Genomic DNA, 13,681 nt, shown 5'->3' with positions numbered 1-13,681 from the left:
CTGTGTCTGGCCCTAAAAGCTAAATTTTAAATGACATATTAAACTGGCAACTACCCCCTACTCCCTGAACCCCTCTGCTACCCCTGCCTCCATCCAAGTTGCTATAAAGCTCTACTATTATTAGTGTGGCTTTCATTTAAAAACTAAATTTTGATGATAGACATACTTTTCCTCCTGCCTTCATTACTGAAGGTGGAATGAATTTGTTAGAATTCTGACTTAAGTATGAAGTAAAACATTTTTTGTATTGAAAAAATTTCATTTTTGTTTAGAAAATTAGGGTTGCCCCCTCCTCCCCCCTTTTTTTTTTCTTTTTTTTTTTTTTTTTAAGTGCAGTCTTGCTCTGTTTCCCAGGCTGGAATGCAATGGTGTGGTCTCAGCTCACTGCAAGCTCCGCCTCCCAGGTTCAAGTAATTCTCCTGCCTCAGCCTCCTGAGTAGCTGGTATTACAGGCACCTGCCACCAAGCCCAGCTAATTTTTTGTGTTTTCTTCTTTCTTTCTTTCTTTTTTTTTTTTTAAAGACAGAGTCTTGCTCTGTCACCCACGCTGAAGTGCAGTGGCACGATCTCAGCCCACTGCAACCTCTGCCTCCTGGGTTCAAGCCGTTCTCCTGCCTCAGCCTCCTGGGTAGCTGGGACTACAAGTGCATACCACCATGCCCAACGAATTTCTGTATTTTTAGTAGAGACAGGGCTTCACCATGTTGGCCAGGCTGCTCTCGAACTCCTGACCTTGTGATCTGCCCACCTCGGCCTCCCAAAGTGCTGGGATTACAGATGTGAGCCACCGTGCCTGCCACTATTTTTGTATTTTTAATAGAGACGAGGTTTTGCCATGTTGGCCAGGCTGGTCTTGAACTCCTGACCTCAGGTGATCCACCCACCTCGGCTTCCCAAAGTGCTGGGATTACAGGCATGAGCCACTGTGCCCGGCCATCCTTGTTTTTAATTTAAGGAATTATGTGTTGTATATTTTCTCTTTGAATGGCAGCGTGAGAGATTTCTTAATTTTTGGCCTTTATAAAATGAGTCTGTGATCAACATCATATGGCAAATTCACCTATAAAACAGACAAGCACTTTTACAGAGTACCCTTCCTATAAGATATACCAGGATTTCCTCCTCTGAAGTATTCACTTCACTCATGAAATATTTGAATGTCTTTTTGTGATTAACAGTAGCTGTAATCAGAGACAAAGATTAATGTGCTTCTGTGTGTATACCTCATGCAAAAGAAATTTACCAAATAAAAATTCAGTTTACCTCATGCAAAGGAAATTTACCAAATAAAAATAAATGAAAGGGCATTTCACTCATAAATAGGTATTAACCTTATTTAAAAGAAAAACCAGGCCAGGTGCTGGGTCACGCCTGTAATCTCAGCACTTGGGGAGGCTCAGCTGGGACGATCTCTTGAATCTGGGAGTTTGAGACCAGTCTGGGCAGCATAGTGAGACCCCCATCTGTACGAAAAACTTAAAAATTAGCCAGGTGTGGTGGCATGCACCTGTAGTGCTGGCTACTCAGAAAGCTGGTGTGGGAGGATTGCTTGAGCCCAGTGGTTGAGGATACAGTGAGCTATGGTCGTGCCACTGCACTCCAGCATAGGTGACAGTGAGACCCTGACCCAAAACTAAAAACAAAAGCTCACCCCCAGACAAACCGTGTTATATGTTTCAAACTGGAAACAGTAGACAAAAGCCTAAAATATACCACCTAAGATAAAACTTCGTTTAGAAGAAATTGCTTAAGTTTAGTAGTAAATTATCATAAAAATTTGTTTTCTAATGGTTTACTGTTTCCTGGTGCCTGAAAAACATTTTCAAGGAACAGCCTTTTTAACTTTGCAGTTAGGCTAGGGCTAACATCTGTAATCGCAGCACTTTGGGAGGCCAAGGCAGGAGGATTCCTTGAGCTCAGGAGTTTGAGACCAGCCTGGGCAACATAGTGAGACCTCATCTCTACAAAAAAATTTAAAAATTAGCTCAGGGTGGCGCTGTGCACCTGTAGTGCCTGCTGCTTGGATGGCTGAGGTGAGAAGATCACTTAAACTCAGAAGGTTGAGGCTGCAGTGAGCTGTGATCATGTCACTGCACTCCAGCCTGGGTGACATAGCAAGACCCTGTCTCATACATACATACATACATACATACATAAGAAAATTTGTAGTTAAATTGATGAGTAAGTAGTTTGCTATTATTTACAGAAGCTTACTTGGTTTTGCTATAGCTCTTAGAAGCTAAGGACACCTGAATTTGGTTTATATTGACGAGACATACATCTGCAGTTGATATTACAATAAACGTAGAGTTACTGTTTTAACAGCCTCTCCATTTGGATAACATGCGTACTCTAATAATACAGCTACAGGAAAGATGGTGAAAACATAGATAACTTCAGATTGTACATTTTCCAACCCTGTGTAGACTAAGAAATGTTCGCTTCATTTCATACTTTTGCTGTCTATGTATTTATGTTGCGCTTTAAATTCGACTCCAGGTAGAGTATGCACTGTGCTGTCTTCATTTTGCTAGCCTGCCTTGAGCAATCTGTTCTGTAAGAACCATTAGAGCTGTAAAGGAAGTCCTTTGGAAAAGAACATATTATAGATAAAACTTTAGTTTTTTTCTCTTTTTATTTTATTTTTTAGAGATGGGGTCTCACTATGTTGACCAGGCTGGTCTCGAACTCCTGGCCTCAAGCAATGCTCCCATCTTGGCCTCCCAAAGTGCTAGGATTACAGGTGCGAGCCACCACCCCCCGTTAAACTTTAGTTTTTAACTTGGTCCCTTATCTAGTGACTTTGTTTACAAGTAGAAAGTATGATGATGTGTTTGTGTATGTGTGAGAAATATATGCTCCTTCTTCAGCCTCAGGAACCAGGGAACCAGGCGGCTGTGACTTTGCATACTTTGCTGAGCCAGTGTTACTTCTTGGTTAGCCCTAGGAAATGAGATTAATGTCAGGGATCTAGGAGAGGGCAGAAGAGACAAGTCTGAGTGTGGTATTTGTGGTATCCATCCCTTAGTTCGGCAGTCCAAAGCCCCAGATAATTTTTTGGCTCTTTTCCATCACAATTACTTAGTGATTTTAAGACATATTCCTGCCCTTGATAATAACTTGGGAAACTCAAAATTTTTAATTTTCTCTCCCCCTCCTGATAGGTGCTGGATAGTTTACTAGTCCAGTATGGAGTGGTGGAGAGCTGTGAGCAAGGTACATGTCTTCTGAATTGCTTTCAAATTTGTAAAAGGAAGGAAGTAGAAATAAAACTAACTTTTATTTTCTTTGTTTTTCTCTTCCTCTAGTGAACACTGACTCGGAAACTGCAGTTGTAAATGTAACCTATTCCAGTAAGGACCAAGCTAGACAGTAAGCAGCTTGAAACTTTTAATCTTTATATAATAACTAAGTTAAGTACAGTAACATATTTTGTGGATTTCTCAATTGATAAGGGCTGGTGGGTGGCGGAGAGAAGCTTTATTTTACAAAGTTTGACCCTGTAATCGTACCTTTCTTTTTAAGTTTGAATGTCTAATAAGAATCTACATTGGTTAAAGTTGTATTACATTTTCAATATATCTTTAATGCCAATAATAGAGTGGTCTAGTATGAAACTAAATCACACCCTATTTGCAGAAACTCTGGGCCTTGGTATTGTTGCCAAATAACGTAAAGTCTCTCCCCCTCTCCCAGTCTTGTATGATACATATATTATTGCTATTTTATCTAAAGCTGGTAAGTTGGATCATGTGTTAAACAACAGTGTTGGCCGGGCGCGGTGGCTCAAGCCTGTAATCCCAGCACTTTGGGAGGCCGAGATGGGCGGATCACGAGGTCAGGAGATCGAGACCATCCTGGCTAACACAGTGAAACCCCGTCTCTACTAAGAAATAAAAAAAAAAAAAAATAGCCGGGCGAGGTGGCGGGAGCCTGTAGTCCCAGCTACTCGGGAGGCTGAGGCCGGAGAATGGCGTGAACCCGGGAGGCGGAGCTTGCAGTGAGCTGAGATCCGGCCACTGCACTCCAGCCTGGGCTACAGAGCGAGACTCCGTCTCAAAAAAAAAAAAAAAAAAAAAAAAAACAGTGTTAAATGTTAAGTCTTCTTACTCACTGATTACCTGATTACTATTGTCATTTAGGAGCGTGCAGACGTTGGATCAGTGTAATTTGCTCTTAGATTTATGGGAAAAAATATATTCCAGTGCAGTAAAAACAGGCAGTACTTTACAGATCAAACAGTCTCCCCTAGGAAAAGATAATTCTATAGGCTTGAAATGATCTAATAAACTGAGCACTAGAGAGAGAAATGGGGGTCCCACAAATTTATGGCCTTTAACAGATCTGCTCAGAATATGAACATGAAAGAATGGCATACAAAGTGCTCAGTAGCACAGCACTGGGTGTTAGGTGACTATGGAAGCCTGAACTACCTCCAGATACCATACTGGCAGGAGCAGGCTGACTGTCCTCTGTGTCAGACAGGTGAAAGAAAAGACCACACTGGCTGACTCTGAGCCCTGAAGGGGAAAGGTAAAATGAGCTGCAAGAGTAGGACCTCAGCTAGGTTACTAAAGGCAATACTCACTTGGGAGGGACTATGAAAGGAAAGATAAGACTGAGAAGAAGATGGAAATGTGTATAAGGTAAATGGAACTTTATTTGTAAAATCAATAACACTCACATGGTTCAAAATATAAAAGATTTGAAGATGCACATAGTACAAATCTTCCTCCTAGTATTACTCCCCAACTACCTCATCTCTTGGGAGATAACCATGTGGAAAACAAATGCTACATGTATCTATTCCTGCTTTTACACAAATGATACCATAGCATTTGAATGTTTTGTGTATATAAATATATTTTTTATAGTTACATAGTACTTGATTGTACAGATATGGCATGACTTTGATTAATCTCAGTTTGGATATTTAGGTTGTTTCCAGTCTCTTGCAGTTATGAACAATATCGTAGTGAATCTCTTTTTGCATGTCATGTGTATGCAAGCATGTATCTGTATGATAAATTCCCAGAAGTAGAACTGCACTTTAAATTTTGTTGTAGAGCTTGAGCTAGTTTAAATTCTCATCAGCGTTGTGGGGGTGTCCATTTCTCCAATTCTCCCCAACACAGGACTTTATCACACTTTCCCAATCTAGTATGTGAAAGTGATATATCATGTTAATTTTCACTTTTCCCATAAGTGAGAGTGGAGGCTTTTAATATGTTTAAACACATTCTGTTATTTCTTCTGTTTGTATCCTTTGTTCATTTAAAATTTTTTGGCAATTTGCATAAGGTCTCAGACATGATGGAAATTGTGGTATGAGTCATAAAACAAATTGATTTTTCTTTCTCTTCTTTTTTTGACTAATTTTGTTCTTCAGTTGTATCACGTAAGAAGACCAGGAAAATTTTACCTTTTATACCCTCAGTAGAATGAGGGATAAAAGTGAGGGCAGTGAGAAAGTAGAGGCTCCATAGTGTTTTAATTTTTATTTATTTTGAGGCTGGGTTATGAGACTGGCAATTTTTTTTATTTTTTTATTGTATTTTTTGTAGACATGGGGTTTCACCATGTTGCCCAGGCTGGTCTTGAACTCCTGGGCTCAAGTGATCTGCCCACCTTAGCCTCCTAAAGTGCTGGGATTACAGGCGTGAGCCGCTGTACCTGGCCATGTTTTACTTTACAAAGATTTATATTGAATACTTGGTAGAGCCAAGTCCCTGTTGGAAAATATGAGATAATGTGATAAACCCAAGGATATTTGGAGATTGTCAGAGGCCTGTTGTTGTGGCCTTATTTGAAAACTTAAATTAGCTAAGGGGAAACAAAATGCTTATTTAACAGTTAATTAGTTGAATGGGAGAACATAAGTTGGAGACATAAGCTATATAGCTTTCAAGAGGCATAAGATTTTGGTAAGGATAAAGTAATTGATATTTAGCCTTCCTTCTCTGAAAACAGACAAACAGAGCATTAAGACTGCAAGCACAGGAAAGGTAGACTGGCCAGTCAAGGCAGAATTATTGCTGAAAAGAATCCTAACCACAACAGCAAACTGAACGTAGATACCCTGGTGTTCTCAAAATCTTTAGCGTGGTTGTTAAGAGATAGGTAGGCTTCCGTTGATCCCAAGGAGGAAGGAAAAGTCTGTTAGGAATTGTGTAATTAAGAATTAGGTAACTTAAATAAATTAGGCATTTCGATTAGGGAAGTAGTCTTCGTATCCTTTGTTCTAATATTCAGTCAGTTAACACCTATTAAATACTAAATACTGACCAAAAGTCGCCAATAAGAATATTTGGAGAGAGACTGCCTAATTTTAGTTCCTGCCAGTCAAGTGGCCTTATAGGAATATTGTTCTCATTCCCTCTGCAAGAATTCAAAGATGGAGAGAATTAGAAAGCAATGAGGTATTTAAAAAGTTAACGATCTAAGGAGTGGAAAACTCAGTTTTGTGTTACAGTGTTACAAAAATTGTTATTAGAGTTTTCTAATAAGCTTTTAAAAGGGATGTGGAATATATTTTCATTCTGTGAGGAGAATTAATTTTATTTGAGAGGCATTGGTTGTAGTAGAGAAGTGTAAACTCCAAAGTCAGGTAGCCCGGACTTAGTAACCTCGACTTCTGAGTTTCAGTTTTCTCAGCTACAAAGTGAAGATTAAAGAGAAACAAATATTTCTGCATATATGCATGTATTTATAGTTTAACCCACTGGTTTGGGCTGCTTGGAGCAGTTTGAAGTGGCTTGAGCCTGGGAAAGTCTGGTCCTTCCAGGACTGACTTTGAGGACTTCCAGTGAACCCTATAGGCCTGCTCCATGGGCTCCAAACATGACAGCCTGGTGTCATTTCTCCATGCCTTCTTTGGCAGGCCACCCAAAGCTCAATCTTTAGGTAAAAGGGCTATTTTGATAATTCTCAGTTTTCTCTTTGTAACAACTGTTGCTTGGAAGGCTATGTGACCTTGATGTACTTGTGAAGTGAACTTGGAGGTTGAGTTCAATTCCAGAGCCCAGTTTCTTGGAATAGACTGTGTGCCACCACTGTTGTAGCTGACGTTGGTCAAGTTAATCTGTCATGGTTCAGCCCCATTTCTGAAATGGGAATAACTATAGTCTTTAGCTAATGAGGCTACTGAGAAAACTAAGATAATGCCTCCAAAACATGTTTCATAATACCTATAAGGTAAGGTAGTCAGAGCTCAAAAGTTAGCAGCTATTAAGTATTTTTCCAACATGTTTGATTGCTGCTGCTGCCCCCCTGTTATTGTTTGGTATACTTCATTTCCAGTGATGGCTGGTCACTGATGCTGCGGAGCCAGGGACCTAGTTTTTTGTTTTTTGTTTTTTGTTTTTTTGAGACGGAGTCTGGCTCTGTCGCCCAGGCTGGAGTGCAGTGGCCGGATCTCAGCTCACTGCAAGCTCCGCCTCCCGGGTTTACACCATTCTCCTGCCTCAGCCTCCCCGAGTAGCTGGGACTACAGGCGCCTGCCACGTCGCCCGGCTAGTTTTTTGTATTTTTTTAAGTAGAGATGGGGTTTCACTGTGTTAGCCAGGATGGTCTTGATCTCCTGACCTCGTGATCCGCCCATCTTGGCCTCCCAAAGTGCTGGGATTACAGGTTTGAGCCACCGTGCCCGGCCAAGGGACCTAGTTTTAACGTGGTTGTAGCTGCCTGTTACTTAAAGCTCTATGAATGTCATTTAAGAGGAGTCCTCAAATATGGCTGTCTTTAAGAATTTAACATGGAAATTCCTGCCACCTTGTGGCTAAAATAAATCAAAGGTTAATAGCACACATGTTCTAGAAAATATTAACACGTGTGTTCATTTTAGGCTTAAGTCTTGAATTATTAAAATAAAAATTTGACAAGTTTAAATTTCAAATTCATTAGTTTCATTAAAAATGGAAGTATGTGTTTAGTGAATGCACCTTTTCTTGCTCCTCAGAGCAAGAGAGGCTCACCTTTTTCCTTCACTCTTCCAGAGATGTTGAGATAAGACAGTCAAGGACAGACATTACTCATGAGAGGATTTGTCATGTGTGACAAAGAAATAACCCCCTAGAAAATGTGTAGACATTGAGTTCTTACACTTTCTTTTGTTTGGGGTTATTCTGATGTTTTTGTTAGGGAATAGGAATGTTTATTCATACTTTAAGACTATCATTCTGAGGCAGGAGAATTGCTTGAACCTGGGAGGCGGACGTTGCAGTGAGCTGAGATCACGCCATTGCACTCCAGCCTGGGCGACAAGAGCAAAACTCCATCTCGAAAGAAGAAAAAAGAGAAAAAAAAAACAAAAAAAAGAAACTATCATTGCAGTTCCTTTGTATGACTGTGAAGATCTGTATAAGGTAAATGTGGTTATGGTTAGAAGTGTTTGAAGCAACTTCGCCAGTGGCTAACGGTAAGAAAATTCCCATTTAAACTTTGACAATTGTGTCAATAAAAGACTTATTTTCAAAAAAGAAATAAAGCAGCGAGACAAAGGGATTTTTTGCCATTCAGGGATAACCACTGTTAAATTTGCCATAGTTTTGTAGACTTTGTCCCATGCATTGTAACTTTCAGAATTACAAAGATCATTCTGCAGAGTTTTGTGTGTTTTTCCTTCAGTGTATTTATACTGATTCTAATCTCTGCATAGTGTTGGATCCTCACCACAGTTTACCTATCCCATCTTCTGTTGTGCATCATCTAGGACATTTGCCCATACCGTTTCGTTTTGTTTTTAGAACCAATTTAGTCATGAAGCCCTACATTTGGGCTTTGTCCATATTTATTTCATTAAAGTACATCCTTAAAATCATATTACCCAGGCTTTCAGTAATGATTGCTGAATTGTGTCAACCCCTTATTCTTGGTACAAGGAGATCATTGAATTTATGACTTTTCAATAATGGGTTAAACTTCATTTTGTGAGGACCCTGTATTATATACAGGGTGACATCTGGGAATAAAAAAGAGATTTTTAGACATGGAATTTTATTTATTTTATTTTATTTTATTATCTTTTGAGACAGATTCTCATTCTGTTACCCAGGCAGACTTGGGAGTGCAGTAGCACAATCATGGCTCAATGTAGCCTCAACCTCCTGGGCTCAAGCAGTCCTCCCACCACAGCCTCCCAAGTAGCTGGGACTACAGGCATGTGCCACTACACCCACCTAACTTTTTTTTTTTTTTAAGAGATGGGATCTCACTATGTTGCCCAAGCTGATCTCAAACTGCTGGGCTCAAGTGATCCTCCCTCCTTGGCCTCCCAGAGTGCTAGAATTAGAGGTGTGAGCTCCTGCATCCAGCCAGGCATGAAATTTGAGAGCTGAAAGGGACCATGAATCTGATCTTTTAGTTTTATTAGGGAGATGGCTAATGCCAAACAGGAAAATGACCTTTGGAGGATAACGTGGTTACTTAATGTTCAAGCTGGACTAGAATTCTGGTCTCTAGTCCGTATTCTTTTTTCACTATTCAGATCTGTACGTGTGGACTCTTGGGTACGTTTAACTTGTCTGGGTCTCATTTCTTCTCCTTTTTTCTTTCTCTTTCTCCCTCCTCAAGTTGAACTACTTATTGTCTCTATTGAGGCCCATTCAGCTCTAAATTGTGATCTACCCCAATGAACAATTTTTTTGTGTGTGTGGGGGAGACAAAGTCTCATTCCATCACCTAGGCTGGAGTGCAGTGGGGCAGTCTTGGCTCACTGCAACCTCCACCTCCCAGATTCAAGCAATTTTTATGCCTCTGCCTCCCATGTAGCTGGAATTACAGGCTCACGCCACCCTGCCTGGCTAATTTTTGTACTTTAAGTAGAGACAGAGTTCTACCATATTGTCCAAGTTGGTCTTGAGCTCCTGACCTCAAGTGATCCACCCACCTTGGTCTCCTGAAGTGTTGGGATTACAGGCATGAGCCACTGCACCTCACCCCAGTAAACTTCTTATCAATACGATTAAATTCTACCAACTGGCAAAATTGCTCAGCATCTTCTCAGCAACCCTTAAAATAGCACCAAGAGCAAAGAGTCAAGTAATCACATGATCCTGGCTAGGCGCTGTGGCTCACGCCTGTAATCCAAGCACTTTGGGAGGCAGAGGCAGGTGGATCACTTGAGGTCAGAAGTTCGAGACCAACCTGACCAATATGGTGAAACCCCGTCTCTAGTTAAAAAAAAAAAAAAAAAAAAAAAATTAGCTGGGTGTGGTGGTAGACACGTGTAATCCCAGCTACTTGGGAGGAGGAAGGAGAATTGCTCAAACCAAGGAGGCTGAGGTTGTAGCAGTGAGCCGAGATCGCGTCATTGCACTCCAGTCTGGGCAAAAGAGTGAGAGTCCGTCTCAAAAAAAAAAAAAAAAAAAAACTCTGAATACATGTGTGTCAAATAATTATGACAGTTCATCTCATGTCTTGCATTTACGGTGTGTTTGGTGAAAATACTAAAAATTTTTTCCCCATGAACTCAGCAGATCACCATATGACATAGCTGAATAATAAACTTTGTGCCCAGAAAGGTTCTAGTAGTTGACTTAAATTCAGTAATTTAGGAGCTGCAGTCATGAGAAAGCCACCATTCTGCAGTTAGGTTCCTCCTGTACCTTTTCAGTTGTGTCTGAGTGTGGATGGAGCACTGTGATTTGAGGGTCAGGAACTCTGCTTAGATGGCAGTTAGATAGTAAGATACACTCAATAGTGGCTGTCTGCACTCTGCCTGGAACAGCCTTAGTTTTTAGCCATTGGGGCCCAGAAGGTACACTGGGGACTAGAGCCCCAGGCCACCTGACCTCTTCAGTGAGAGAATCTTTTCTTTTCCCCACAAGGAAAAATCTTTTTAAAGCAGCACAATAAAAATTAGAAGGCCGGGCGTGGTGGCTCACGCCTGTAATCCCAGCACTTTGGGAGGCCGAGGCAGGCGGATCACGAGGTCACGAGATCGAGACCATCCTGGCTAACACAGTGAAACCCCGTCTCTACTAAAAATACAAAAAAATTAGCTGGGTGAGGTGGCGGGCGCCTGTAGTCCCAGCTACTCCGGAGGCTGAGGCAGGAGAATGGCGTGAACCCGGGAGGCGGAGCTTGCAGTGAGCCGAGATCACGCCACTGCACTCCAGCCTGGGCAACAGAGCAAGACTCTGTCTCAAAAAAAAAAAAAAAAAAATAGACGTTAGTTTTTGCCAAGTTATAAAGTTGTTTCTTGTGATACATGTGACTATTTAGATGGTTCTGGAATATAGAAACATCTGGTAACTGACGTGTGTATACTTTGGTTTTACCCCAGGGAGAATGATATCTATCTGTATATGTCTATCTCAGTCAAGAAGAAAGTTATCTACCATTTTTGTAACATTAATGACTTAATTTACTAGTCAAAATATACTTATTCTCTTCTGAAGCTGGCAATACGCCATTTATAATGAAAAAGGCTAGACTACCTTTTATGCCTAGATGTAATTGATGCCTTCAGTGGGTTCAGGTTTCCTGATTTTTTTGAAAGAACCTTCAATGATCTGTTTATTCCCGGCTTTAAAAACATTTAAGGCCGGGTGTGGTGGCTCACACCTGTAATCCCAGCACTTTGGGAGGCCGAGGTGGGTGGATCACCTAAGGTCGAGAGTTCGAGACCAGCCTGGCCAACGCAACAAAACTCATGTCTACCAAAAATACAAAAATTAGCTGGGGGTGGTGGCATGTGCCTGTAATCCCAGGTACTCAGGAGGCCGAGGCAGGAGAATTGCTTGAACCCAGGAGGTGGAGGTTGCAGTGAGCCAAGATCACACCACTGCACTCCAGCCTGGGCAACAAGAACAAAAGTCCGTTTCAAAAAAAAAAATTAAAGCTGTTTTGAAAGAATCTGTAGTTGGTTGACTCTTCTGCAACTCCAACTTTTTATAACAAATATACACCATAAATACTAAAATTTATCAGCTGTTCTCTTCCTTTAGAAATAATGACAATATTTTAGGGCCCTTAATCCACATTCCCTTAAGGAAAAAGGGGCAGGAGGAAAGCACAGCATTAGGGGTCTGTCATCAAGTCATTGGCAAAGTAAGTGTGGCATGTGCCAGCTGTCACCCTCTGAAGCTTATGAAAAGAATGCCCACTGACATAGAAATCACATGGAAATATCCCAAGACATGGTATTTAAAAAGAAGCCACAGAGCAGTGTACATCACAATCCCAATTATGCTTTTAACGAAGGTACCGAACATGAATACATGTGTTTGTAAACATATAGAAAGGACTGGTCCATTCATAGAAGTATGGCAGTGAGCAGCAGTTCTGGGAAGGGCCTTGGAGGGTTGGTGATGGTGCCAAAGCAACCACTTGCTACTTTCTGCATGACTGATCTTTTACAATAGAGTTCATTCATGTGCCAGAGAAGGTAGGACAGTGATAGAGGACTGAAGTGAGAAACCGAGAATCATTCTGGGCCGGAGAATGTCAGTGAGCCCTCTGGTTGCCCAGGTGTGCCTTCCAGGTCCTAGCCCTCAGTGACGTTTTTGGTGCTAGAACTGTCTCCCACTCTACCCCCTTCTTTCTATTTAGGTCAAGAATTGAGAGTAGATTTGCAAGTAAAGCAGTGTATAAGCCGGAAACGACCACACCAAGCAACTAGAAAGAGACCATTTTATGCCTGTTTTTCTTTCCCACCTGGGGTAAACTCAGGGCCATTGGAACAGAATCTGAGCAAAGAACCTGCGTGACATTGGGAAATGTGGGGACCTCTTTCTTTTTGTTTTTCATTTTGTTGTGCACTGGGGAGTTAAAAAGGGATGTATTATTAGGTGCATGTTTATGAAATCTGGGCTATATCCTCTCTACTAATTTATTATTTTCTCTTCTCAAAATAGAACACACACACACAAAATGAATACAAAACAAAACAAACCCAGAAAATAGAACACAACAATTTGGATGAATATACAATAAGTTAAAAGTTTCCAGATATGAGAGAATACATATGTACACTCATACATACTTACATAAAATTTTTAAATAGGCAGAATTAATCTATGGTGTTAGAAGTCTGCAAGGGGTAGGGGGGCAGTAACTACTAGAAGCAGGTACTGGTGGGGCTTCTGGGGCCCTGGTGTTTTCTAGTTCTGGATCTGGATGAGCGTGTTCACCTCGTGAAAATTCACTGAGATTTATGCTCAACATTTGGGCACGTTTCCTTGTGTGTTAAAATAAAGATCAAGAATGAAAAAGAGGCTGGGTACAGTAGCTCATGCCTGTAATCCCAGCACTTTGGGAGGCCAATGCCGCAGATCACTTGAGGTCAAAGAGTTCAAAACCAGCCTGGCCAACATGGTGAAACCCCATCTCTGCTAAAAATACAAAAATTAGCCAGGCGTGATGGTGCACACCTGTAATCCCAGCTACTCAGAAGGCTGAGGCACAAGAATCGCTTGAACCCTGGAGGCACAGGTTGCAGTGAGCCAAGATGGCTCCACTATACTCCAGCCTGTGTGACAGAGCAAGACTCTGTCTCAAAAAAAAAAACAAAACCAGATGAAAAAGAGAGAAACTCTCCCAAAATAGTGTGGCAGAGTGGGCAGATTAGAAAGTAATTCTCTTTCTTTGGTTTATCACCACCCTTGCCTCTTTGCCCCAAATCAGATCATTAACCACAAAGTCAGGGACCACTGTTTTCTCAGGGACTGGCTCATAATAG

General features: G+C 41.2%; 1 protein-coding gene across 2 annotated transcripts in view; it reads left to right on the top strand.

Annotated features, from left to right (window-relative positions):
- Window positions 1-13,681, top strand: part of LOC105475692 (insulin like growth factor 2 mRNA binding protein 3) — a 154,851-nt gene that overhangs the window by 104,119 nt on the left and 37,051 nt on the right. For both annotated transcript variants that reach the window (XR_983577.3, XM_011731161.3), the window contains exons 4-5: window positions 3,165-3,216; window positions 3,309-3,372. Coding sequence is in view for 1 of the 2 variants with exons in the window: in XM_011731161.3 (XP_011729463.1) it covers window positions 3,165-3,216; window positions 3,309-3,372 (116 nt within the window). In the remaining variant the exon portion in view is untranslated. The remainder of the gene's footprint in view (window positions 1-3,164; window positions 3,217-3,308; window positions 3,373-13,681) is intronic.

Source organism: Macaca nemestrina, chromosome 4 (assembly GCF_043159975.1).
Source record: "Macaca nemestrina isolate mMacNem1 chromosome 4, mMacNem.hap1, whole genome shotgun sequence".
Lineage (NCBI taxonomy): Eukaryota > Metazoa > Chordata > Mammalia > Primates > Cercopithecidae > Macaca > Macaca nemestrina.
This window is presented reverse-complemented; position numbering and strand designations above follow the sequence as displayed.